Source organism: Erinaceus europaeus, chromosome 2 (genome assembly GCF_950295315.1).
Source record: "Erinaceus europaeus chromosome 2, mEriEur2.1, whole genome shotgun sequence".
In the NCBI taxonomy this organism is placed as follows: domain Eukaryota; kingdom Metazoa; phylum Chordata; class Mammalia; order Eulipotyphla; family Erinaceidae; genus Erinaceus; species Erinaceus europaeus.
Genome location: NC_080163.1, coordinates 151,935,514 through 151,961,360, shown reverse-complemented (window position 1 = coordinate 151,961,360; position 25,847 = coordinate 151,935,514). Strand labels below are relative to the sequence as shown.

Genomic DNA, 25,847 nt, shown 5'->3' with positions numbered 1-25,847 from the left:
TCAGCTCTGGCTTATGGTGGTGCAGGGGATTGAACTTGGGACTTTGGAGCCTCAGGCATGAGAGTCTATTTGCATAACCATTATGCTATCTACCCCTGCCCATCCTCTCTGTCTTCCCCTCCTCTCTCCATTTCTCTCTGTCCTATCCAACAACAATGACATTAATTCTTCTAGCGTTTGCCCTTCTTCCGTAGCCAGTCAACAGCGTCAGGTTGAGCCTGATGTCTGCTTGTTGCTGGCTTTGAAAGTGACTGGGATCCATGTGGATTCAGTTGGCTAGGAAGGATCATCAGTTTCCCCAATAAATGGGTACTCACGGGATGCACCACGAGGAGGTCGATCCAATGCATCCCAATGACGTTAATAACAACAGCAATAACTACAGCAATAAAACGACAAGGGCAACAAAAGAGAATAAATAAATAAATATTTTTTTAAAAGAAAGAGAGAACTGACCACAGCGCTGAAGCCTCCTCGAATACCATGGGAGCGGGACTCGAACCTTGGTCACTGCACATGACAGAGTAGCATATTATCCAAATGAGCTATTTTATTGGCTTGTGCTCCATTCTTTTTTTTTTTAAGGCGCCATAATATCCTTATGTCGTTTTACACGTATCTTCTCTTTCTTTTTTTTTATTTTTATTTTTATTTTTTATTTAAGAAAGGATTAATTAACAAAACCATAAGGTAGGAGGGGTACAATTCCACACAATTCCCACCGCCCAATCTCCATTTCCCACCACCTCCCCTGATAGCTTTCCCATTCTCTATCCCTCTGGGAGTATCTCCTCTTTCAACAGCAAGCATTTCTGCAGTATGTGTTCTCAGAAGTGTTACTGTTGAGAGTCGCCCCTGGGTGTCAGCGTTTGTTGACAAATCCGCCCTACCACCCCTAACCCATCCTCACACCTTTCGAAGCAGCGATTCCGGCCTCCGAGCAGCAGGGGACGCTGTGAGCACCTTTCACCGGAAGTGGCGGGTGGAAGGGCGGGTACCGTGAATAGCTTCCGGCGGGTCGTGGTGCGCGGGCGCAGTGGGGGCTGCGGGCGGAGGCCTAGCGGGCGGTCGGTCGGTCGCAATGCCTTACGCCAACCAGCCCACGGTGCGCATCACCGAGCTCACCGACGAGAATGTCAAGTTCATCATCGAGAACACGGACCTGGCGTAAGGCCCAGGGGAAGGCTGTGGCGGTTCCGGGTCCGGGAAGGGTCGAGGCTGGGCGGATGGGAGAGGAGTGGGTGGGGGTGTCCTTCCAACCCTGCCGACCTCCTGCCCCCAAGCCGGGGAGTCTCACGCCGCGCGCTCTCCGTCCCCAGGGTGGCCAACTCCATCCGCAGGGTCTTCATCGCCGAGGTGCCCATCATAGGTAAGCGCCCCCTGCCTCCCCCCCCCCCGGGTGGACTCTCAGGTCCTGGGTCCAGGCTGGGGGAGCCCCACCGCACCCACGTCTCAACACTCCCCAGGTGTCCCCGGATTGGCACTTGCCAATCACCACCCACCCCCACACACCCAGGCTTGCCGGTGTCAAGTCGTCTGCGGCCTTTTGGAGCGAAGCTTTTGCATCCGGCCTCGGGTCCGAAGGCTCTTAACGCTTTTCTCGGGTTGGGGGCAGCCTGGTTGGGTGATGGTGCTGGGTGCTCCAGTTCCCACCACCACCCAGCACACACACCCGGGACATTTCCGACGCTGGTAACAGGAGGGAGCCGGGTGATGACCGAGCAAATGTGTAGTGAGAGGCTGGGGGCGTGTGTGTGTGTGTGTGTGTGTGGGGGGGGGTGCGATTGGCAAGTGCCCGGCCCGGGTGCTGGGGGGGGGGGTGAGGGGATGGGCATCAGCGGACAGGCATCGGCTCAGCAATTAGAAATACAATCCAGGGAGTCGGGCAGTAGCGCAGCGGGTTCCGCACAGGTGGCGCAAAGCACAAGGACCAGCATAAGGATCCCAGTTTGAGCCCCCAGCTCCCCACCTGCAGGGGAGTCGCTTCACAGGCGGTGAAGCAGGTCTGCAGGTGTCTGTCTTTCTCTCCCCCTCTCTGTCTTCCCCTCCTCTCTCCATTTCCCTCTGTCCTATCCAACAACAGCAGCCACATTGACAATAATAACGACAACAAGGGCAACAAAATGGGAAAAATGGCCTTTAGAAGCAGTGGATTTGTGGTGCAGGCACCGAGCCCCTGCGATAACAACAACAAAAAGAACGAAAAGAAATACAATCCAACCACAGGTGCTGCTGGCGCTGAGAGGAACGAAGGAGGGTTTGAACCCAGGCCCTCTATCATGGTAACATGTGCATGACCCTCGCTGTCCTTTCTGCATGCACATGCAAGGTAGTACACAAAATAGAGTGCAGGCATTACTGTGATTGAGGACTTGGGTTCAAGCCCCAGCTTGACACAGGAGTGGTGAAGTAGTTCTGCAGGTATCTTTCTCCATCTCTATCTCCCCCCTCTATCTCTCTGTCTCTCTCTCTCTCTGACCTAGTAAATCAAATGGCCACCAGAGGGTGGTAGATCATTGGGTAGGCGCTGAGTCCCAATGAATGCCTCAGTGGCAAAAAAAAAAAAAAAAAAAAAAAAAAAAAAAAAAGGAAGAGGTAGAAAAACTTGGCTGTGGAGTGGAGATAGCATAACCATTATGCAAAGGAAATAATGCCTGAGGTTCCAAAGTCCCAGATTCAATCCCTCACACCATCATAGCTGGAGCTGAGCTTCTGGTTAAAAAAACAAAACAAAACTTGGCTGCAGTCTTACTCTGCTTGAGCTGGGAAGCAATGAGAAAGATGGGAGAAAGCAGGCTGTGCAGCCCGACCCCTGTCTAGTCCACTCTGACCTCTGGTCCTAGCGTCCACTTGGTTGCCAGCTGGACTCTAATGTGCTTTGGCTGCTATACATAGTTAGTTGTCCATGTGCAGAATGCTTCTTTATGAGCAAATCAGTAGTGTGTGTGTGACGATAGAGTCTTTACCCTTCTAGTAGCTCCATGCTGGTAGGCCTTGGCTTTTATAGTTAGTATGTCATGCCCACCAAAGGAATTCTGTTGACATAATGGATCAAGCACCAATGTTGTTAAATGAGTACTCTGATCACTATGTCATGACATGAGGTATGGACCATAAGTCTGTGTTGCTTCTGTAGTGCCCAGATAGTCTGCTGTTGACTTTGGTGTTGGCGTGAATAACAGATTTAAGTGTTGTAGAAATGTTTAGCTTAAACAATCATGTTTCCACTTTCATGGTGTTTGCTGAGTCTGTTTTTCTCTTTGGTGCAGGGGACCCCATACATAAAAGCAGGGAAGTGGGATATAGTATCTATCTGCAGTTCTCGTTAAGATGAAGGCCCTTGGGCTCCTCCTACTCTGCAGACATGGAGTCAGCCTCCAGCAGCCTGACACAGGCTTCTTTTTCTTCTTCTAGCGTTTGCCCTTCTTCCGTAGCCAGTCAACAGCATCACACAGGCTTCTACAATTAAGAAATGAGACACACACACACACACACACACACACACACACACACACACACAGAATCACACACACACACACACACACACACACACAGAATGAGAACATCTCATTAAAATATATGTGATGTTAGGGATTGAACTTGGGAACTCATGCTTGTAAATCCAGAATTTTACCACTATGCCACCTCCCAAGCCACACACCTATGCAATTTAATCATCAGGTGATTCCTAAAATCTCGAGAACCACTGCTGTAGGTAATTAAGATGAGTTTGAAGACTAATCTGCTTCTCTTCTCTTCATTGTTTAGCCATTGACTGGGTTCAGATTGACGCTAATTCCTCAGTCCTTCATGATGAGTTCATTGCTCACAGGCTTGGTGAGTGCTGGGTGCCAGAAGGTTGAAGGGAGGGGTTGTGCCTGATGTTGGAGGTTCTCCTTTTGGTTCAGCCTCTTGGCCTTGAAAAGGCTGTTCTGTATCTTTCAGGATTGATCCCCCTCACTAGTGATGACATTGTGGACAAGCTGAAGGACTCCCGGGTATGTTGTGGAGTGAGGTGGGAGGACTTCAGTTCTCAGAGCAACTTTTAAAATATTTTATCTATTGCCTTAAGAGAATTTTCATATTAGACAGAGCTCAAGAGAAGCCAGAGCACTACTCTGGTATGTTCAGTGCCCGAAATCAAACCAAAAACCTCCGGCATGCAAGTCCAGTGCTCTGCCAGTTGAACCATTTCCATCTTTCAACTCTTATACAGTATAGGAAGAGAGATAATATAATGGTCACGTAGAAAAACTTCCATGCTTGAGGCTCCAAAGTTCCAAATTGAATCTTCCACACCACCATAAGCTGGAGCTGAGCAGGGTTCTAATAAAAAGGGCCACGGAGAGGCAGGGAGGGAGACTAGCCAATATGAAGATGTTATCTTGAGCCCAAGCCCAGCATTGGTCTTTGATTCTGATGAACCTTAGATTGGACTAGACTTAACAATCAGCTACACAAGAGAAGGATATATACCAGGTTGTCTGTTTATACCAGAGAAGAGGTACTTTTCCCTTTTAGGGTCTAGCTGTTGCCATATTTTTTTCTTCCTTCTTTTTTTAATTCTTTAATTATTGGATAGAGACAGCCAGAAATTGAGAGGAAGGTGGGAGGTAAAGAAGGAAAGAGACAAGAGAGACACCTGCAGCACTGCTTCACCACTTATGAAGCTTTCTCCCTGCAGGTGGAGGCTAGAGGCTTGAACCTGGGTCCTTTCACATTGTAACATGTGCACTACCTGCCCGTCCCCTTTAACATTTTTTTAATTATTTTTATTTATTGGATAGAGACAGCTAGATTTTTTTAAAAGTATTTTATTTTTGAGAGAGATGGACACAGAAACACCAGAGCACTGCTCAGCTCTGGCTTATGGTGGTGCAGGGGATTGAACCTGGGACTTTGGAGCCTCAGGCATGAGAGTCCCTTTGCATAACCACTATGCTATCTACCCCCGCCCGAAACAGCTAGATTTTGAGGTGGAAAGGAATTAGAGGGAGAGAAAGAGACACCTGTAATCCTGCTTTACCATTCATCAAAGCATTCCCTCTGCAGGTGGGGACCAGGGGTTCAAACCTGGGTCCTTGCACATTGTAACGTGCACTCAACCAGGTGCGCCATCCCCCCCCCCACATCACCCCCCGCCCCCCCAAAAAAAAACAACAACATCTCTTTACAGTGAGACTGAGGGACTAAAGGAGTCAACAGAAGGCTTAGGAGGGGGAGGGCGGGGGCAGTGAGGAAAGAAAGAAAGAAAGAAAGAAAGAAAACTTCCACAGTGAGCAGTGAAGAACTGGAGTGCTGGTATCTCCACCAAGTTTATGTCTTTTCCCTGCAGGTGAAACCAGTTACATAGCCCCTGCCTCTGGGGTTGTGTTTGCCCTTGGGTATGTGAACAGGCCTACAATTAGGGTGAGGGTAGGACAGGGTTAGCTGGTTTGTATCATTTTACCAGGGCTACATTAGATGACAGTCTGATTGAGCCCTCTTGATGGTTTGGGATGCTGCTACATCAACCTGTTTCCCTTCCTTCTTTCCTTCCTTCCTTCCTTTTTGTTGCCCTTGTTGTTTTATTGTTGTAGTTATTATTGTTGTCTGTCTTCGTTGTTGGATAGGACAGAGAGAAATGGAGAGAGGAGGAGAAGACGGGGAGAGAAAGATAGACACCTGCAGACCTGCTCCACTGCCCATGAATCGACTCCCCTGCAGGTGGGGAGTCGGGGGCTCATACCGGGATCCTTACACCGGTCCTTGCGCTTTGTGCCACATGCACTTAACCTCCTGCTCTACCACCCAACTCCGCTGTTTTTATTTCTTTTAAGATGTATTTTCTGAGAGAACCAGAGTATTTTGGCACATATGATGCCAGGGATTGAATTTAGGACTGCCTTCTTCAAGTCCAAGGCTTTATCCACGCCATCATGTCCTGGGCCACCAACCCGTTTTCCAATATTCCCAAGAGCATGCCATTTTGATTCTGGTTTGCTATACCATGTGTATGTATATACATATACACATGTATATGTATATTTTAATTTTGTGGTTGTTGCCAGGGCTTCACTGCTCAGCTGACTTTTTCAGATGTCTCTCTTTCTGCCTCAGAACTGCGAGTGTGAAGAGTTCTGCCCTGAGTGCTCGGTGGAGTTTACTCTGGACGTTCGATGCAATGAAGACCAGACTCGCCATGTCACATCCCGAGACCTCATCTCCAACAGTCCCCGTGTCATTCCGGTCAGCCTCTAGCAACATCCTCCCAGTCTGAGACTTTTGCTCTCTTTCTGGTCCCAAGCAGGCTAGACTTGGGTGGATCTTAATCCACCCTTGTGGCTTAATCCACTTCCCTGTGCTTAACTTGAATCTGTTGCCTAGAGGTATTCTCTGTCCTCACCAAAGTGAGCAGAAACTTTGGGTGCTGTGTGCCCTCTCTTACCCAGGACCCTACTAAAGGTCTTGACTTTGTTTGAGAAGGCTGTGACAAAGCCCACTGGGAACTTGTGCTGCCTCGTTCCTTGGCTTGGCACTGTGCAGGTGCAATCTAGAGGTGCTAGCAGGTGGTTGCCCAAGAGGTGGTGGGGTGAGGAACTAATAAATACGTGTCTGGGCCCCCCACAGGTGACATCCCGGAATCGAGACAATGACCCCAATGACTATGTGGAGCAGGATGGTAAGTAGCGGGAGTGAGCGTGTAGGCGTCCACCTGACTGCAGGCCAGCAGAAGGCAGAGACAACTGAGCCTTTTGTACCGCATGGTCTCCTTGTCAGCTGACCTCTGACTCCTTTGTCCAGATATGTGTGCCTTTCTAGAGGCCGCTCCAGATCATGTCATTGTATGGAGGGCTAGGCCTCTGACGCCCCTGACTGACACACCTCTCCCAACAGATATCCTCATTGTCAAGCTGAGAAAGGGCCAGGAGCTGAGGCTGCGAGCCTATGCCAAAAAGGGCTTCGGCAAGGAGCATGCCAAGTGGAACCCTACAGCGGGGGTGGCTTTTGAGTATGATCCTGACAATGCCCTGAGGCATACCGTGTACCCCAAGCCAGAGGAATGGTATGTTCCTGTTGGGAGTGAAAGCAGACATCGAGGGTGGCTGCGTGTGGCGTGGAAATGCCTCTTAGTGGCTTAGGTGGGGCAGGCTCACTGTGGACTTAGGTGCCCCCAAAACACCAAGAACAACCCCATGGGACTTCTGTTTGCTGCAGGCCTAAGAGCGAGTACTCAGAGCTGGACGAGGATGAGTCACAGGCTCCCTACGACCCCAACGGCAAACCGGAGCGGTAAGACGTGGGCTGGCACCTACAGTTTGTATTCACACTGAGTCAGGGAGACCCTGTCCCTCATTGCCCTTTTCTGCTAAGCTGAGGAGAGAGCTACTAGGCCCGTGGTGTGTGCAAGTCCTGGAGCAGGTTCTCATCCCCCTGTTGGTTGGTCACTGTGAGAAAGTGGAGGGAGCTAGGTTTCTTTATTATCCATGCAGTTTTAACTTTAATTTGCAACCCCCAAAGAAGGGTATCTACCTTGGGCTGGTAATCAGCCAGCATTTTCTAGTGACGAACATGAAAATGGCTGCATGTGATGCTGCCCCCCCCCCCATTCTCCACATCTGTCAGCTGGAACACATCCATACAGAAGTGTGCCAGGCCTTCCGTGCTGTCTTTCTAAGGTAGCTAGCTAGAGCCTTGACACCCTACAGAATGAGTGCATCGAGCACCAAAGTAAAAGACTAGGGTGGGTGGGTGGGGAGAATACAGGTCCATGAAGGATGATAGAGCACCTAGTGGGGGTTGTATATGGGAAACTGGGGAATATGCATGTACAAACTATTGTATTTACTGTTGAATGTAAAACATTAATTCCCCAATAAAGAAATCAAAAAAAAGAAAATATCCAGGATCAGTAGGGGTAAAGGTGTTCTGAACAGCACAGGCCTTGGAAAGTGGTGCGAGGGAGCCCCTCCAAATAACTCAGATAAGAGGGGTTCATTGGAATCTGGAATGAGACTTTGGGCCATTAACCTCAACCTGGCTCTGAGCCCCCTCCTTTTTCCTGAAGTCAGGGGATTTGCTGCACCCTTCCCCCCCACCAACTCCCCATCTCTCCTCCTCCCTGCCTCTTGGCACTACATCTCTTAAGTCAGAGTGAGTCTGCTTTGCACGTATGGGTGAGGCAGCCCCTCCCAAAAAAAATGAGTGCTTTGTAAGAGGGTGGAGGTCAACTCTGGCCATGGTTCCTAGTGAGAAAGAGAGTCAGGGCCCAGAAGGGAGGCTGGACTCCAGGGAGTTAGCCTGCTGCCTTGGGGAGGCTCTCACCAGACTCTTGCTTCTCAGGTTTTACTATAACGTGGAGTCCTGTGGCTCTCTGCGTCCTGAAACCATTGTCCTCTCAGCCCTGTCTGAACTGAAGAAGAAGCTGAGTGATTTGCAGACACAACTAAGCCATGAGATTCAGAGTGACGTCCTGACCATAAACTAGCTGCAGCTCGCCTGAGTCATCACCAAGGGGGACCCGAGCCAGCAAGCTGGCTTTCAGGTGTCCTGGGTCTCTTCTCGCACACGGGCTCTGGCCTCAACTTTCTGGCAAGCTTTCAGTATCAACTGGAAATGTAGCTGTGGGGAATGGTAGGCCCATCCTGACCTTGCTCGGCTGCAAGACAGTTTACCAGCAATTCTTTCCTGGACGTGAGCATCCCTGGCCCGCCAGTAGTTGCCATTAACGCTCTCCTGGAACACCTCTTCTAGAGTCCTCATGAGTCTGAAGGGCCAGCCTGCTCCCCTGGTGAGAACACTGGGCTGGGCTCTTCTGTTCCTGGTCCTCCCAGCCCTATATTTCTAACTCTCTCTGTCCACAAAGAGGAATGCTCACAGCTGTGCTCGGATAGCTGGGATTAGGGTTGAGTACTGGAACTGCTGGCAGACCTTTTCATTGTCTGCCCGGGGCTTCCTACTGCACTCCCTTCAAATCCCCATGTGACCTGGACTGGAGTATCCTTTGGTTATATCGTAGCAGCCCCCTCCCCAAGCCCCCATAAAAATAAATGTTGCATTTCATTGTTAGTTCTTATTTCAGTTATTCCCTTCAGCACCAGTCAGTCACCCAGTTATTTGAGGTGAGGTGGGCTAGGCCTCAGTAATAATGTCTTGGCCTGATTCTTTAGCCCTGTGTGTGGGAACACAACCCAAAGCAGTTAGTTAGGTAGCCTGAAGAAAATCAGATCTAGTACAGAAATGAAGGGATATTTATTGATCAACAGTAGTTTGTCTTTTTTTTTTTTTTGGTTTTTATTTTTTGGCAATAAAGAGCACAACATAAACTCCTTCATGCGTCATTGTGCCACTAACTGCACCAGCCAGCTCTGCATGCCCTCAAAGCCTTTGGTCCCACACTGCCTTCAAACTAGCCTGTCCTCTGGGCAGCCGTTGCCAGGCTGGGCTCAGAGCTGGGCTGGCTGTGCCCCCCCCCCCCCATGCAAAGGCTCTGTTGGAGGCTGGGGGCTCTTGCTTGCTCACTGTCTTGCTACAACTTGAATAGTGGTTATTTACAACAAGCTCTGTTCCTATAAATCAGAACCTTAAATTATTTTTAAAAAAACACGCACACACGCATACACACACACAACCAAAGGTTTGATGTGAATAGAAAGATAGCCCTTCTGCACTAGAAAATCAATTGCTTTAATTGCATTTCAGCAGGGAGCCTCAGCACCATGTGGGGAAGAGGAAATGGGACCATTTCTGAGTGCTTCTGGCCAGCCAGAGTGTGGCCAGATCAGAGGGCACCCCACAGCAGTCCTGCCTGACCATGGGGCAGGAGGAAACCTAGACTGGTCACCTGGCTGAGGTAATCAGCACCCTCCACACCCAGGGTGTCTGCTTAGCCTACTGAACAGGAGGCAGGAGGGAGCCTGGGTATACGTTACATTATAAAACCAGGTTTCCACCTGAGGTGTCAGCCAGTTGTCATCTCTGCTTAAAACTTCAAGTGACACAGTGCAAGTCCAGATCTGCCCTGTGCCATGGTGGGGCAAGGCTCCAGCCAGGCAGCCTCAGCCTTGAGTTCTAATTGTCTGCCTCCTCTGGCCCTGGCAGCTCAAGCAAAGTCCCGGCAGCAGGAGGGCAGTACCACAGAGGACAGGGAGACAGCTGGCCTTAACAGCCAAAAACAGCCTAGACTGGGGCCTAGTCATGGGATTCAAAAATGTGTATGTGGTGGTGGCAGGGAGGGACGGGGGGATCTCCATATAGAATATGTTATAAGCCATATATATTAAAATCATTAACAGTATATAGTCCCACGATAGCTCCAGCCCCTCACACATGCTCAGGTGGCGTGGCCAGCCCTTCGTCTCAGTCCAGTCTCAGCCTGGGGGACAAGGAAGGGGCAGCCTGCTCCCCTTCTCCAGGATCTAAGCCAGCAGCCCCTGGAGGCTGTAGTCCACAATATGTTGTAGGCAGCCCTGCAATTGGCAGCCCCAGCAGTTGTCAATGCACGTCAGCCTGCTGTCACTGGGATGAAGCTTTGGCCTCACCACTGTCCCCCTGGCTGGACTTTGGCTTTAGCAGGATGAATCTGTTGAGGAGGTCCGTTTCTGAGCTGGCCTGGGCCACCCCATACCCCTCACCTGCAGGCCCAGGACTCAGGTCCAGGTCGAAAGATCCCTGCCCCAGGGGCCTTGTCCTCCATGGAGCGTCTTGGCAGGCAGGTGTGGGGCACTGCAGCGACTCGCTGGCATAGCTGGAGGCCTCAGTGATGTTCTGGGAGCCTGTGATGTGGTGCCAGTAAGCACTTCGGGGCAGCATGGTAGTGGGTGTGCAGGGGTATGAGTAATGTTCCGTGCCCTTGTTCAGCAGCTGTGAGGCAGAGAAGGTGGATCACTGTTAGCCCTGGGGGCAGGGGCTTACCTCCCAGCAGCCAGCCTGAGGTCCAACCCACCCGCCAGCCCACCAGCCTTTCCCTGGGCTGAGACCCACTGCCTCACCCTCACGTTCTTCTCCATTTCCATCAGGACCCGCTTGTGTTGCTCGGCGATGGCTAGGGTGGCGCTGTGGACCCGCTGGTAGATCTGCTCCCCCTCCTGTGTCTGGAAGGTGTAGAGCCCTTCCCCAGCGTCACACATCCTAGGGACATAAGTGGTACAGGTGCTCACTTGTACATGCTCAGTCGGCTTCTGCCCCGGAGAACAGGCTGGCACATGGGGGATCTGGCCACGTAGCTCTGACATGCCAGGTGGGGGTTAAAGACTTGATGAGGGTGCCAGACCTCTGGCACACTGGTTGAGCACACACATTGCCATACACAAGGACCCAGGTTCAAGCCCCAAGTCCTCATCAGCAGGAGGGACGCTTCACAAATTGTGAAGCAGGTCTACAGATTTTCTTTTCTCCTCCCCCTCAACTCCCCCTCCCTCTCAATTTCTCACTGTTTGATCAAATAAAACAGAAAAAAAAGGCCGCCAAGAGCAGTGAATTTGTAGTTTTGTAGTGCAGGCACAGAGCCTCAGTGAGAATCCTGGTAGCAATTAGTAAAAAATAAGTGTTTTTTAAAGATTAATACAGTCAGTTTTGCACACGCATACCCTGGTCTGTGCACTGTCAGTTTCCTCGTATGGCTTTTCTCAAACCATCTTACAGATGAGAAAGCTGAAGCTAAGAAGGTAAGTAGCCATGGTTATCCTGAGGGAAACTGCATTTAAGTGGAGGCAAGCTGGCTCCAGGGTTCGGGTTAGGAGTTACTTAGTGCTCACATTTATTACTTATTTTACCAGAGCATTCTCAGTTCTGGGTTACAGTGGTGCCAGGGATTGAACTTGGGGGTGTCTGGGGCCTCAGCATGAAAGTCCATTGTGCTATGCTGGTGGCATCTCCCCTGCCCACCTCACTATAATTATATATAATTATAATTCTGTATGGTTTGCTACTTAAAAAAATTTTTTTAAAGTTTTTTTCTTTTAATATTTATTCCCTTTGTTTTATTGTTGTAGGTATTTTTATTGATGTCGTTGTTGTTGGATAGGACAGAGAAATGGAGAGGAGGGGAAGGCAGAGAGGGGAAGAGAAAGATACCTGCAGACCTGCTTCACCGCTTGTGAAGAGACTCCCCTGCAGGTGTAATCTTTAAAAAATATTTTAATGAGAGATTCCAGAGCACTGCTTAGCTCTGGCTTCTGGAGGTGCTGGAGATTGAACCTGGGACCTCAAGAGTCACAGGCATGGAAGCCTGCACAATCACTATGCTGTCTCCCCAACCCAGTTATTTTTATTGTCCCCTATTGCAGGTGAAGAAACAGAATCATAGAGCTAGTAAATACCACTACCACCAGCATTCGACCTGGGCACAGGCAGTTTATTTTGATAACTGCTTCCCTCGATCTGCCCGCCATGAGCCCGTTTCTTTACCCATAAACTGGGAATACTACACTTCAGTGGCTTGCTGTTCAGACAGCACAGCATCTGACACAGCAAATGGTGGTGTGATGGGGTGGAGAGGCCAGAGGGTCCTACCGGCCAGCTTCAAATGTAAAGCGTGTGGCATCCCGGCCATAGCGGCGCAGCGAGCAGAGGGGCCACGAGACGAGCTTCACGCGGGGGTTGTGGACGTCCCAGAGGTAGATGTTCTCGTGGGTGATCTGCAGCTTGCATTCGCCGTACACATCCAAGTTGGGGCAGGGCAGCAGGAAGACGTTGAAACGATCTGGAACAGATGACAGTGAGCCCGGGACTTCTTGGGAGGAGGCCTTCGCAACCCCACTCCTCCTCTCCCTTTCTCCTCGCCCACCCTCACACTCCCAATGCCCACGCCAGGTCTTACTTACCTGTCTGTTCACACTGCACCCCTGGGGCCAGGAGGTCTGGCTCTCCCAGACTGATGTCATTGAGCCGTGATCCCAGACACTCCACGGATAGGGTCTTGTACCACTCCTCCGCCTCCAGCTCTGGAGAAAACAGATCTTTTCAGGCTGCCTGCCACAGTTTGTCCTGAGGTCCTACTCCTTCACCCCCATGCCCCAGGCAGGGCTAACCTATATCTGCCTCCTCCCACTGGGCCACAGGACCACTAGCAGCCCCAGCCCACAGTCCTAGCCCCTCACCTGAGTCACAGGTGAAGGTCCGGGCAGAGTCATCGGTGAATATGATGGCCACCGCCTGCCTCTTTGTCTCCTTGGGAAGCCTTGTGACACACTTGACGTTGCTGATCTCGGTCACCTGGGACAGCATCCACAAGGGACTTAAGCTGGAACACCTGCCTCCACACCAGCCCTACCCCCCAACTATGCCCAGCCTCAGATGGAAGGGTGCTTTTGGACACCAGGACTCTCAGCACATCGCCACTGCTTACAGGTCAGGGGAGCTAGGACCCAGAACCCCTAACCTTGGGGCAGCCTCGGAGGCACACTGACTTCTCATCCGGGTACTTCTCCAGGCGTTGGGGCCCTTTGCTGGAGGACTTCCGGAACACCAGCCAGCACCTCCGGTAGATCTGTGGAACAAGATGGTGAGGGATCAGGACCACTCTCACCTGGCCAACAAGGGCCTGCAGTTACCCCTGCCTACCACAGGGGGCAGTGCCACACCACCTCCTAGGAGCCCCAGCCCAAGATGAGGAGGACAACTGACCCTCTAGAAGGTAAGGAGGTGGAGAGGTTCTTCCCCAACCCAAATTTAAACGAGTATTTTTTCCTTTGGCTCCAAAAGGCTATTCCACAAATCATGTTCCTAAATTACATTCAGGGTGAGCTCCGTCTAGTGGACAGCCAACATTTATAGAGTGCTTCCTCTCTGTACTTTAGTTATGAGTACTCTGAACAAATAATCTCAGGTGGGAGTCGGGCTGTAGCGCAGCGGGTTAAGCGCAGGCGGCACAAAGCACAAGGACCGGCATAAGGATCCCGGTTCGAACCCCGGCTCCCCACCTGCAGGGGAGTTGCTTCACAGGCGGTGAAGCAGGTCTGCAGGTGTCTATCTTTCTCTCCTCCTCTCTGTCTTCCCCTCCTCTCTCCATTTCTCTCTGTCCTATCCAACAACAACAACTACAACAATAAAACAACAAGGGTAACAAAAGGGAATAAATAAAATAAATATTAAAAAAAAAACAAAAACAAATAATCTCAGGTCACTTTTTTGTTTGTTTGTTTATGGGGCCAGGTGGTGACATAGTTGGTTAAGTGCACATGTTTCCATGCTCCAGGATCTTTGTCAAGCCCCTGGTCCCCACCTGCAAGGGGAAAGCTTCGCAAGTGGTGAAGGAACTGTAGGTGTCTCTGTCTTCTTTCTTTGTCCACCTTCCCTCATCAATTGCTCTCTGTCCTATCAAACTGAATAAATAAAGTTAAAAAAATAAAAAAGTATTTCAAGGGGGCTGGGTGATGACACACCTGGTTGAGCACACATGTCACAGTGCTCAAGGACCCCAGTTCAAGCCCCCAGTCTCCACCTGCAGGAGGAAAACTTTTCCAATGGTGAAGAAGGGGTGCAGGTGTCTCTCTGTCGCGCGCTCTCTCTCTCTTTTTTTTTTTTTTTTGCCTCCAAGGTTATTGCTGGGGCTCAGTGCCTGCACTACAAATCCACTGCTCCTGGAGGCTATTTTTCCCATTTTGTTGCCCTTGTTGTTGTGCTTGTTGTAGTTGTTATTGTTGTCATAGCTGTTGTTGTTGTTGGATAGGACAGAGAGAAATGGAGAGAGGAGGGGAAGAAAGAGAGGAGGAGACAAAGATAGACACCTGCAGACCTGCTTTACCGCTTGCGAAGCGATTTCCTACAAGTGGGGAGCTGGGGGCTCGAACCAGGATCCTCACGCCAGCCCTTACGCTTTGCGCCACTGTGCACTTAACCCGCTGTACTACTGCACGACTCCCTCTCTGTTTTTATCTCCCCCTTCCTCTCAATTTCTGGCTGTCTATCAAAGATAATAAAAAATTAAAAGAAAATATATTTCACTCTTTTTTAAAAAGTGTATTTATGGGGAGTCAGGCGGTAGCACAGTGGGTTAAGCACACGTGGCACAAAGCACAAGATCCCGGTTCTAGCCCCGGCTCCCCACCTGCAGGGGAGTCGCTTCACAAGCGGTGAAGCAGGTCTGCAGGTGTCTCTCTTTCTTTCCCCCTCTCTGTCTTCCCCCCCCTCTCCATTTCTCTCTGTCATATCTAATAACGACGACATCAAAAACTACAACAACAATAAAAAGACAATAAGGGCAACAGAAGGGAAAATAAATAAAATTAAAAAAGTAAAAATAAAGTGTATTTATTTATGATGGAGAGAAAGAATCAGAACATCACTCTGGCACATGCAGTGCCAAGGATCGAACTCAAGACTTTAATTAGCACTCTGGTCACAGGCCCGAGGGTCACTATTTTTATTTTATTTTATTTTAAACACAAAGAGATAGAAAGTGAAAGGGGGGAGCCGGGCAGTGGTGCACCGGGTTAAGTGCACACAGTACAAAGTCCAAGGACTCGTGCAAGGATCCTGGTTCAAGTGGGGAGTCACCTCAGTTGTCTTTCTCTCTCCCTACTCTATGCTGGGAGTCAGGCGGTAGCGCAGCGGGTTAAGCACAGGTGGCACAAAGTGCAAGGACCGGAGTAAGAATCCTGGTTCAAGTCCCCGGCTCCCCACCTGCAGGGGAGTCGCTTCACAAGCAGTGAAGCAGGTCTGCAGGTGTCTGTCTTTCTCTCCCCTTCTGTCTTCCCCTCCTCTCTCCATTTCTCTCTGTCCTATCTATCCATGATGACAATAATAACTACAACAATAAAATAACAAGGGCAACAAAAAGGGAATAAATAAATAAATATTTTTAAAAAAACAACTATGGCTTTATGCCCCCCTGCCCACTGTGGGCAGCGAGGTAGGCAACCTTCCTCTAAGGCTAAGGTGGCACACTGCCTGTCAGACCCTCAAGAAGAGGCCCCAGCACCAACCGGGCTGCTCACTCTTCCAACTTGGGCTCTCTTCAGCCCCAAGTCTCAGGCTGAAGCTCTCTTACAGCACCTTCCAGAAACATGGCAGAGCCCCTGCCCCAGAAACCTCTGGGGCATCTCCCACTGGCAAACAGGAGAGAGACTGAGGACCCAGGGCAAGGCAGAGCAGATGAGGGGGGCCCACAGGCCACCGCCTAGTGCCCTTGCCCCTCCCTAGGCTTGTTGCCATCTGGGCATCTAGTTCTCAGCAGGCAGAGTCTTGGGGGAATCAACCAGCCTAGGCAGCCCCCACCCCAAGAGGTCACTCTATCAAGCTACTTCTGTCTGCCCCTGTGGGAAATGTACCCATGACCCTGGTTCAGCCCCTGGCCTGCTCCCCTCAGACCACAGCAGGTCTCAGCTCTCAGTGAGGGAGCCCCTTTTGGTCAGCGACTGTATTTTATTCTGAGAATCCTCATTCATATCCCGGTAGCTTCTTAACAGTGTGCTGCTGGCTGAGCAAGCGTGTGATCACATGGTGAATGAATGAGTGGGTTGGACAGAGGGATGGGTGAACTAATGAATAAATGAATGAAAGCCTTGCTAGAATGGGCTCCGTATAGCCTGCAGTTTCAGGAGCAGAAGGCTTAGGGCCCTGAGCACCCTGGTTGCTGGTTGCCTGGTTACTAGTTACAGGACACACACACACACACACACACACACAGCCCCAAGGAGGCACTGCACTCTAGAGCCCTCCTTCCCCACTTCTCACAGGTCTTTGATCAGAGCTTCAGATACACTGTTGAGCTCTCAGTTCTCAGCTCTGTGAAGGGAGGACTCCCCACTCACCTTCTCTCTCTCCCTCCTCAAGGTGGGCCTAGATAAGAAAGGCTGGGGTGACAGGTGGAGGGGACCACAGCGCCCCCTCACAGCAGGTCTGCACAGGGCAGCTGAATTATCTAGAGAAGACCCTAGATCCTAGCTCCAAACAGCTTTCTTGATCATACCTACCTTGGAGTCACATGGGTTCCCATTCTCCTAAGGGGACAGGTAGGCTTGACCCCAAGGTCTGAGAGCCCCAGTGGCAGCCCCAAGTTCCTTCCCTCTGGACTAGCTCTGCCCTGGACAGGACAACTCAGCTGACCCCTGGGGACCTGCTAAATCCAGGGCTGCTGAATGAGGGGTACTAGCTTCAGAGTCCTTCCTTGCTCTGGGCTCTAAGCAGGCTCAGTCCCTCTCCCAGGACAAGAGCAACTGGCTGATGGCCACCAGGGCCCAGTCCTGTGAATCCAGGTGAAATTCCTTATCAGGGTCGGGACAGTAAAACACCCAAACCCACACCCATCCCCATCCCCATCCCCACCCGCCCCCACAAGGACCCTCAGGGCTACAGGAGAGGGACAACTTCTGCTCTCCAAGCCAGTCCTGCTCTGTATGCTACCTGGGGATGCCTGGGAACAGGGTCCTGCTCCAGGCAGAGCCAGGAAGCTTGGAGCAGAGGACCCCACCCCCACCCCATCAGAGGGAGGGAAGGAAGGAAGGGACCTGAGACCACCTCAGTCACTAGGGCCTTCCCTGAGGGGTGGGAGGAGGTGCAGCTGCCTGCTGGGCCAAGCTCCCAAGCTCAAGCTCATGACTGGGGGGGGGGGGGTGTCTCTCTAGGAGATAGGAGACAGAAGGTGGAGGCCCAGCAGAGGTGTGTCTGAGGCCTCATTTCCACTGACCCTCCAGGGTCTTTGCTTTAGATCAAAAAGCAAGGAACTACCAGAGCCAGGGGCTACCCTGCCCCAAGTTCTCAGCGGTGAACTACACAGATGTCAGCTCCTGCCCCCACGGCCAGCCACTCTCCTCTGCTTTTAACATGGCTTTTAATAGTTAAAAACAAAACAAAACAAAAACACCACCGGAGACAAATAAATCCCCACATACCCAGACAGGGTGGGGGTGAGTAGGGGGAGAGAGGGAGGATTTTCAAAGAAACGAGGTCAGGAGAGGGAGGGGAAGAAAGGGGTGGGGGTGTGGGCCAGGAGGGCACCCTGTCTGAGCTGGACACGGCATGTCCAGCCATTCTGCTGCCAGAGGCGACAACTTCAACAATAGCAGGGGAGCTGCCCGCCCTGGGCGCCGAATGCCAGCTCTGCTCGGGTGGGGGCTCGGCACATGCCAGGCGGGGAGCCTTGAGGGCTTGAACATGAGATGCCCAGGCCCACATGCCACACTCCAGATCACCCCCATCCTGGAGGTGCATTCCTCCTCTTCCCTCTGCGCACAAAAAACTGCCCCCTACCACCCTCCCATCCCCGGGGTCGCTCACCCCAAGCTTCCTGCTCTTCATCTTCACATAGCCTTGCTTGACGATGTCGTTGAAATTGGTCGCCATGGCTTCCTCCCCCGCCGCCGCCGCCACCGTGTCTGGGGGCGCCCAGCCGCCTGGGGGAGCGGAGTGGGGGGGGCCGGGGCAGCCTGGGTCCCGCGATCACCTGTGCAGACGCGCGTGGGGCGCAGCTCGCTGGCTGGCGGGCCGCTCCTCACCTCGCCTGCATCAGCATTGTTCTCCCTGCTCCTGCGCCCGGCGCCTGCTGGAAATAAAAATGACAGCGAGATTAGACAGTGACATCTTTTTCTTCCCCCTGGCTGTCTCGCTCGCTTTTTTCCCTTCCTCTTCCCACACTCCTCCCTCCCTCCGCCCTTCTTCCTTCCCTTCCCTCCCCACCCCAGGACGACAGAACCATTCAGGAAAACCGAGGTGGAGGCGGCTGCGGGGAGAATGGTCCGGCCCAGTCCCCTCCCTCGCGGGGCTGGCGTTAACCCCTTCCTGGGAGGTCTTGTGCTGGCTCCCGCTGTGGGGGGGTTGGGAGGGGGTAAGGACAGAGGAAGGAGTCACTGGGGGGAGCCACTGCCCGGCCCTGCTTCCTGTGACTACTTTTGGGGGCAGACTTGGATCAACTTGCCAGAACCAAGTTCATTGGGCGCACGGGAGCTTTCAGGAGAGTGGGGGACCCCAGGGGATGGCAGAGTATGGTGCCTGAGTGAACCCCACCCTTCCCAAGATGAAACACAGTCGGCCTGTTTGGTCCCCCCAAATCAGTCCAGTCCCTCTTGAGAAGCTCTGCTCCCACCCCTCACCACTCCCTACAACTTTGGCAGCTTTTCTGGGTGCTGCTTCCTGGGTGGGAGGGCAGAGTCCAGGGGGAAGGGCCTCCAGATAAACCTGAGTAATGAATGGGCTGGGCCCTGAGCAAGGTGGATGCCTCACCCAGGCTCTGGTGCTGGGAAGACTGGGTGGGCCCCTGAGGAAGTGGGGTTCTGGCCTGGCCGCCAGCTTCAGGGAGAACTGGTGGTCACCTGGACCTAGGGTAACTGAGATGGTGAAGGGCACTAGGGGGTAGGCAATAGCAGCAGGAAATGGAAGTGCCAGCAGGGGTCACTCAGAATCAGGCAGATCAGTAGATAATGAAGATTTGGAGGGGGTGGGAGTGGGATGGCTCAACCTTGATCCAGTCCAACACCCTCATTTCCCAGAGTTGTTCAGGACACTAAGTTGTGTGGCTAAGGCCACACACCCAGCCCTGGGGAAAAGGCAGGATGGAGAAGTTCTGGAGTATGTGATGGAGGCAGGCCTGGAGGGGACATCCTGTGGCCATCTCTGCCTACCAATCCAGACTCAGGGACAGGACTATGCCAGGAGCATGCCCTGCCTGCACCCCACTCCTCTCAGGATTGCTGGGTAAGAGCAGAGCTCCATTTCTTTTTTTTTATTATTTTAATTTTTTATATTTATTTATTTATTTATTTTCCCTTTTGTTGCCCTTATTGTTTTTCATTGTTGTTGTAGTTATTATTGTTGTTATTGATGTCGTTGTTGTAAGATAGGATAGAGAGAAATGGAGAGAGGAGGGGAAGACAGAGAGGGGGAGAGAAAGACACCTGCAGAGCTGTTTCACCTGCGCTTAACCCACTGGGCTACCGCCCTCAGAGCTGCATTTCTGGGGTCACTGAGCCTCTGTGCTGCCAGGATGGGCCATGGGGCAGGCAGGCTGCTGTATCTGCCAACAGCTTGACACTAATTAATCTCTCAGAGGCCTGTCTGTTGAGTCTCTAACAAGGAACAGATGGGATGCCCCCAGTGGGCACACACTAACAAGGAGAGGGGCCAAGGGACCACTTGCACCCTGACGGCCTCTGCAGAAGCCCTGGGCTGCCTTCCAGACCACCCTCTCTCCCTGGGGCCCAGTCCTCTTGCCCATGTGTTCTGCCTTCTTTCTCCCAGGGGTTGGGCTGGCACTCCCTCCTTGGCACTGACTCTCCTCTCATCCCTCCCCCCCCATGTTTCTACCACACTTAGGCTCTGGCAGTGGACCATGGGCAGATTTCCCCAGCACTGTCTCACTGCCTGTCCCTAGGGCTGCCTGGGACAAGGACCATCTCTGAGAAAATCCCCCTCCAGGGTGACCAAAGGACAGCCACTGACTGTGGCACTGTCAGAACATACCTATGAGAAGCTACTGGCCCTGGGTTCAAATAGGCAGCCCAGGCTGTGGTATAGCTGCAAGTGTGAATAGAGCTGGCTAGATGGGATTGGAAAAACCACTTAATATCTCAGTGCCTCAGCTTTCTCATCGTGTGTGTGTGTGTGTGTGCGCGCGCGCATGTGCGCGCGCACACGTGTATAATATAATAAGAATAGGGTTGAAGAGATGGCTCACCAGGTAGGGGGCATGCCATATAGTGAGTGTGGTCCAGGCTTAAGCCCTGACACCACATGGGAAGTAGCTTCAAGGTTGTTGTGTCCCTGTCTCCCTCCAGCTGAAAGAAAAAGTGACTCATGGAGGGTAGATAGCATAATGGTTATGCAAATAGACTCTCATGCCTAAGGCTTCAAAGTCCCAGGTTCAGTCCCCTGCACCACCATAAGCCAGAGCTGAACAGTGCTCTGGTAAATAAATAAATAAATAAATAAATAAAAATGAAAAAGTGATTCAAGGGGCTGGGGAGATAGCATAATGGATATGCAATGAAGCTTTCATGCCTGAAGCTCTGAAGTCTCAGGTTCAGTTCCCAACACCATCATAAGGCAGAGCTGAGCAATGCTCTGATTACAAAAAAAGAAAAAAAAAAAAAAGAGTGGTGAAATCACACATGTGTGAGGTCCTGGCTTGAAAATAAGTAAACCAGTAAAGACAATGAGGATAACTCCAGCTACTTCAAATGAGAGAACAAGTGGATGAGGCACTGGCCTGCCCATTTTGTACAGAGCTTGTTCCAAGGACTATTGTGGGAGACATTCCACCGCCAGGGACTGACTATGAGACCCCCCCATAGCCAGTCTCCCCATAGCCAGTGCAGGCTTGCTGCTCCCTGGGGCCACCAGTCACTCTCCAGGGCCAGTACCCACCAAGCTCTCAGCAGCATACTGTATGTGTCCATCCACAGAGCCACGTTCCACCCCTCACCCCAGTCCCTCAATAGTCACTAAGTTCACTAAGGAGCAGGAGGAGGGGAGGAAAGTGCAGCAGGGGGAGGGGAGGGTGTGGGAGTGTGGGGGCTCCCACAGTTCCACAGCAACACACCAGCAAAACAGACTTCTTCTAGGTGTCAAAAGCCTTGGCGCTCACTCTGGCCATACTCAGTTCCTAGTAAAGTCAGTAGAACTGGAGCCAGCGTGGTCTAGCCAAGGGGACCTGATGAGGTCAGGAGCAAGTAAGAAAGGCTGACCCACAGATTTGAGGGGTGATGGAATCCAGGTGTGGGGAAAGACCCCAGAACCAGAGGGGTAATGCTGTGTTACGCAAGAGAGTGGCCTCAGGCTGGGTCTGTGCAGGCCCATAGGGCCTCAGGTACAGGAAAGAATTGAGCTCAGGAGGCCAGCCCTGAACTGAGGCAGCCCCCATCCTGCTGCCCCATTACTCCACTGTCCTACCCCCCACCCCCCCAGCCTCATCTCTCCTGGACCTGCAGCAGGGAAGAAGTCTCCACTAAGCAGAAATGACCAGTGGTCTTGGGCCTTCATCCAGTACTGGATACAAAGCCTGTGAGCACCAGGAGACATGAGGCCAGGTGCCCAGCAGCTCCTCTCCACACTGCACCAGGGAGCACGCTCTGTCCCAATTCTTCTACCAGGTTTGGCACCAGTGCAGTTGTTCAGCCAAAGACAGCATCTTCCCTGGACCCTGGGACGGGGACGGACGGACACACACACACACACACACACAAACACACAGACTCGGGGAAACACCCTTCTTCCCCAGGAAGGGCAGGTGTCCTGTGGGGAAGGGAGGGGCCCCCTGACCCATGGGGCAGCCCTTCTGAGCGCTCCCTACCAGCACCTGGATTCTGCCTGGAGGCTTTGGCTCCAGAACAAACGCTACTCGCTACTCCCCGCTGTTGGCAGCCAATGACTGAGCAGGAGCAGCTGTCGGCCTCGTGGGGCCTCCCCACCCCCCCAACTAGGCTGATCCGATCTCATCAGGGCTGCAGGGACAGCCCTACCTGAGTACTGGCAGCTCCCCCACCATCCTCCCAACCCCATCCCCCCGCCACTCAGTCTCTGCCCCATGGCAAAGATCTTATCTGCCTGGGGATTCTCTCCAGCACCAGGGCAATCTGTCACCTCCCTCAACTGTGGTCTGACTCTCTCTCCCTGTACCACTGTCATCAAGGGCCAGGAGGGTGTCTTTCCTCCAGCCAAAGCATGTCCCCCCAAGAAGCCACCACCTGAAACACTGCAGGTCTCCTCCAAGGGGTGGTGGTGGGGAAGAGGGTGAAGGGGAGAGAGAGAGAGGAGACCATCTAAAGATCTACAGTCTGTGAAGGTCTTCCACTGCCTTTCAGGTCTCTCCTGAGCCCCCACAATCCCACACCCTCACCTCCCCCTGCTCCTTAGTGAACTTATCTCCTTCCTGTCCAGGACCACTTCACTTAGCGCTCCCCACTTACATCACTCTTCCTTGACATGGTCCCAAGTCCATTCTGAGCTTTATTTGGGTATCAGATCAAAAGGTCACTTCCTCAGAGAGGCCTTCCCAGATCCCTCTGGCCAAAGGTACCTCATCAGCCAGCCTTTATCTATCACAAAGCCTGCTCCTACGTCTTTAGCACACATCTCACCACAGACTTTTCTCACACCTTCTTCTGTGTGCCTGGGACTGCTCCATGGCTCCAAAAGCCCTCTAGAATGTCTGCTCCCTGATGGCTAGGCCTTGCCTGTCTGATTAACAGCTCCATCCCAACTTCTGGCCTGGTGCCCAGCGCAGAGTAGGTAGGTGCCTGCTACCTGGGGACTGGAAGCATAATTCTCGCCAGGACTTGTCTTCCTTTCTTCTTTGACCACTAGTATCCACTTGAGCAGACCTGGCTCAGCTCCCAGAGGTGTCTGAGCAACAACAGTGGACCCCAGGTCCCTGGGACCCAGGACCAGCCCAGTGCTGGCTAGAGAACTCTTGTTCCTGGAGAACCAGCCTGGCTCCAGGAGAGAGCGCTGACGCCCAGTCCAGTCTGGGCCAGGCGGCCCCACCTTGGCTAGGGCTACTGAGTGAAGTCACACTCAGCCCTGCTGCCCTGCCCAGGAGGGAAGTCAGAAGGAAGACCCATTCCTGGGGGATGAGAGGTGTTGGGGGGGGGGGAACTGTACTGGAGCTATATACCTCCCAAAGGGGTAAGAACAGAATCCTCTCTAGACAAGCCAAGTCCTGAACCCTGTCAGATCTTTTGCTGCATTTGATCCACTCCCCCCCCCCCCCCGCCCTCCCCCCACCCAGCATCCTCTCCCTCCAAGCATTCTGGCAACTGCTATGAGCCTCTGGTTTGGGACAAGTAGGCAGGCTGCACAGAGGCCCTGCTCTGCCCATATCACCCCAGTGCCCAGCCTTCACTTGCACCCCTTTCTAGTGACAAAAAGCAGGAAGCCCCCCGGGAGAAGAAATGGACAGGATCCTGGGGTCAGAGGAAAAAAGGATCAAGAAAAGGAGTTTAAGTCCTAAGGTAGGAACCAGATGGGGGTGGGGGTGGGGTGGGTGAACAGCATAGTGAAAACAGTCTCGTGGAATTTGGGGGAGGTGAGAGAGAGGGGGAGGAGGAAAAGAAAAGTAAGGAGGAGGAGGATGGGGCCGGACGCGAGCTGGGTTCTATTCCTTGGAGGTGGCAGGTCCCAGGGCAGGAAGCTCAGTTGGGGGGGGGGGGGGGTCTGGGCTCCGATGTGTATGTGTGGAGTAGAGGGGAACTGGAGCTCGGGGAGTCGTTTCAGGCTGGCTTTAGGGGGAGTCTGGAGCGGCCCCCGGAGAAGAGGCAGGTCCCAGGGGTGTAGGGAGCTGTCAGGCAGGTCTCGCTGACCCCCTCCCCATTTCGCGCCCCTCTAGTTACCTAGGCGGCGCGGCCGGGACCCGGGACGCTCGCTCTGCGGGACAACGCGCTAGGCTCATGCCCGAGTCACCTCGCGGACGGCGGGGGCGGTGGCATCCGGGCAGGGGAGCGGGCGGGCGGGGATCGAGACGTAGGCGCGGCCGCAGGGCTCAGGGTACCGATTCGGCTCCGGCTCCCGCTCGGGCTCCAGGTTCGGGCTGGGCTCCTGCTCCGGCCACGCCCACCGACACGCCCCCGTGGCATCCTAAGCCACGGCCCCGCCGTATTCCTCAGAGCCGCGGGGCACAGGCATTTCTTCCACCCAGGTTCCCTCTCTTGCCTTTGCTACACCTCACCGCACCTCCCTGGGTTTCAGATCCTGGTTTTATTTGTTTGTTTGTTTGTTTGTTTTGTTTTCATTTTTTATTTACTTATTTATTTGTTTATTTATTTTACCAGAGCACTGCTCAGCTCTGGCTTATGGTGGTGCGGGGGATTGAACCTGAGACTGTAGAGCCTCAGGCATGACAGTCTCTTTGTATAACCATTATGCTCTTTACCCCCGCCCCAGGTCCTGATTTCACACGACTTTGCATCCTCTGAAAGATGAAACCCACATCGGTCCCCATATCTCAAATCTCAAGTTGGTTACAATGCACATAACATGCATGATTCCCTTATTCCTTTTTCTTTTTAATTAATGTATTTATTAGATAGAGACAGAGAAACTGATAAAGGAGAGGGAGATAGAGAGGGAAAGAGACAGAGAGACACCTGCAGCCCTGCTTCACCATTTGTGAAGCTTTCCCTCTGCAGGTAGGGACCAGGGGCTTATGCACTGTAGTGTGTGCGCTTCACCTGGTGAGCCACCACCTGGGCCCTCTGACTCCCTTATTCCTTACAAGACTCGCTGGACCTTTTACAGCCCAGAGGCCCCCAGGCCATCCCACTCAGCTCCTTAGCGCCCTGCACATCACATCACCTCACACACACAAAGTTTTTGCACAGGCGCCTCTATCCCAGAGAGTTGGCCTGCTTCTCCTTCCTTCCCCTGGCTTCTTCTCCACCCTGGAAACACCAGGTAAGCCCATTCTGTCCCCATACTTTTCTCTCAAGTTCAAAACCCACTCCCCAAGGTCACCTTCCAACACACACATTCATCCCCCTGCTCCTCGGCCTGTATAGGTGCCAGGTCAGGGCTCTGTGGATGTCATAGGGGCTGTGGAGACAACATAATGGTTATGCAAAAAAGGCTTTCATGCCTATGGCTCTGAGGTCCAAGGTTCAGTCTCCCACACTACCATAAGCTGGAGCTCAGTGGTGCTGTGTTCTCTACCTGCCCACCACCCTGTATGTGTGTGTGTGTGTGCGCGCGCCTTTTTCTTTTTTTTTTTAATTTTTAAAAAATTTTATTTATTGTTGCCCTTGTTATCTTTTTTTTTTTTTTAATTTTTTATTTAAGAAAGGATTAGTGAACAAAAGCATAAGGTAGGAGGGGTACAACTCCACACAATTCCCAACACCCAATCCCCATAACCCACCCCCTCCCCTGATAGCTTTCCCATTCTCTATCCCTCTGGGAGCATGGACCCAGGGTCGTTGAGGGATGCAGAAGGTAGAAGGTCT

The 25,847-nt window shown here is 52.3% G+C and overlaps 2 protein-coding genes and 1 long non-coding RNA gene across 8 annotated transcripts; 2 read left to right on the top strand and 1 right to left on the bottom strand.

The window, feature by feature from the left end:
* Positions 1-1,023: 1,023 nt before the first annotated feature.
* Positions 1,024-9,308, top strand: POLR2C (RNA polymerase II subunit C). 2 transcript variants are annotated; one of them, XM_007520099.3, is made up of 9 exons: positions 1,024-1,167; positions 1,320-1,369; positions 3,769-3,837; positions 3,946-3,998; positions 6,100-6,228; positions 6,610-6,661; positions 6,877-7,045; positions 7,198-7,272; positions 8,323-9,308. In XM_007520099.3, the coding sequence occupies exons 1-9, from the start codon at positions 1,082-1,084 to the stop codon at positions 8,465-8,467; spliced, it is 828 nt and encodes a 275-aa protein (XP_007520161.1). In that variant the 5' UTR covers positions 1,024-1,081; the 3' UTR covers positions 8,468-9,308. The 2 variants fall into 2 exon arrangements, with proteins under 2 accessions (XP_007520161.1, XP_060041477.1); XM_060185494.1 differs by lacking the exon at positions 8,323-9,308 and adding an exon at positions 7,606-7,675.
* On the bottom strand, positions 9,213-24,436 carry DOK4 (docking protein 4). Of its 5 annotated transcripts, none has more exons than XM_060185492.1 (9): positions 24,243-24,436; positions 18,598-18,724; positions 18,199-18,441; positions 13,361-13,468; positions 13,080-13,194; positions 12,804-12,923; positions 12,493-12,682; positions 10,971-11,109; positions 9,213-10,842 (listed from the first exon to the last, which is right to left on the bottom strand). In XM_060185492.1, exons 3-9 carry the CDS (start codon positions 18,262-18,264, stop codon positions 10,495-10,497), a joined length of 1,086 nt encoding a protein of 361 aa, XP_060041475.1. In that variant the 5' UTR covers positions 18,265-18,441; positions 18,598-18,724; positions 24,243-24,436; the 3' UTR covers positions 9,213-10,494. The 5 variants fall into 5 exon arrangements, with proteins under 5 accessions (XP_060041475.1, XP_016042350.1, XP_060041474.1 ...); XM_016186864.2 differs by having other exon boundaries at positions 18,199-18,463; positions 18,614-18,724; XM_060185491.1 differs by having other exon boundaries at positions 18,199-18,460; positions 18,614-18,724.
* Positions 13,467-14,917, top strand: LOC132536769 (uncharacterized). The gene is made up of 2 exons (XR_009548291.1): positions 13,467-13,807; positions 14,101-14,917. It is a non-coding gene; the product is annotated as an uncharacterized LOC132536769 (long non-coding RNA).
* Positions 24,437-25,847: the final 1,411 nt, after the last annotated feature.

What these genes read in the sequence shown, in the direction of transcription:
- POLR2C (XM_007520099.3), top strand. Translation starts at nt 1,082, where the DNA reads ATGCCTTACGCCAACCAGCCCACGGTGCGCATCACCGAGCTCACCGAC. An exon ending in ATCGAGAACACGGACCTGGC is followed by an intron (nt 1,168 to 1,319) that starts GTAAGGCCCAGG and finishes CTCCGTCCCCAG; the next exon opens with GGTGGCCAACTCCATCCGCA. An exon ending in ACAAGCTGAAGGACTCCCGG is followed by an intron (nt 3,999 to 6,099) that starts GTATGTTGTGGA and finishes TTTCTGCCTCAG; the next exon opens with AACTGCGAGTGTGAAGAGTT.
- DOK4 (XM_060185492.1), bottom strand. Translation starts at nt 18,264, where the DNA reads ATGGCGACCAATTTCAACGACATCGTCAAGCAAGGCTATGTGAAGATG. An exon ending in GGTGCAGTGTGAACAGACAG is followed by an intron (nt 12,683 to 12,803) that starts GTAAGTAAGACC and finishes CATCTGTTCCAG; the next exon opens with ATCGTTTCAACGTCTTCCTG. An exon ending in AAATGGAGAAGAACGTGAGG is followed by an intron (nt 10,843 to 10,970) that starts GTGAGGCAGTGG and finishes TCTGCCTCACAG; the next exon opens with CTGCTGAACAAGGGCACGGA.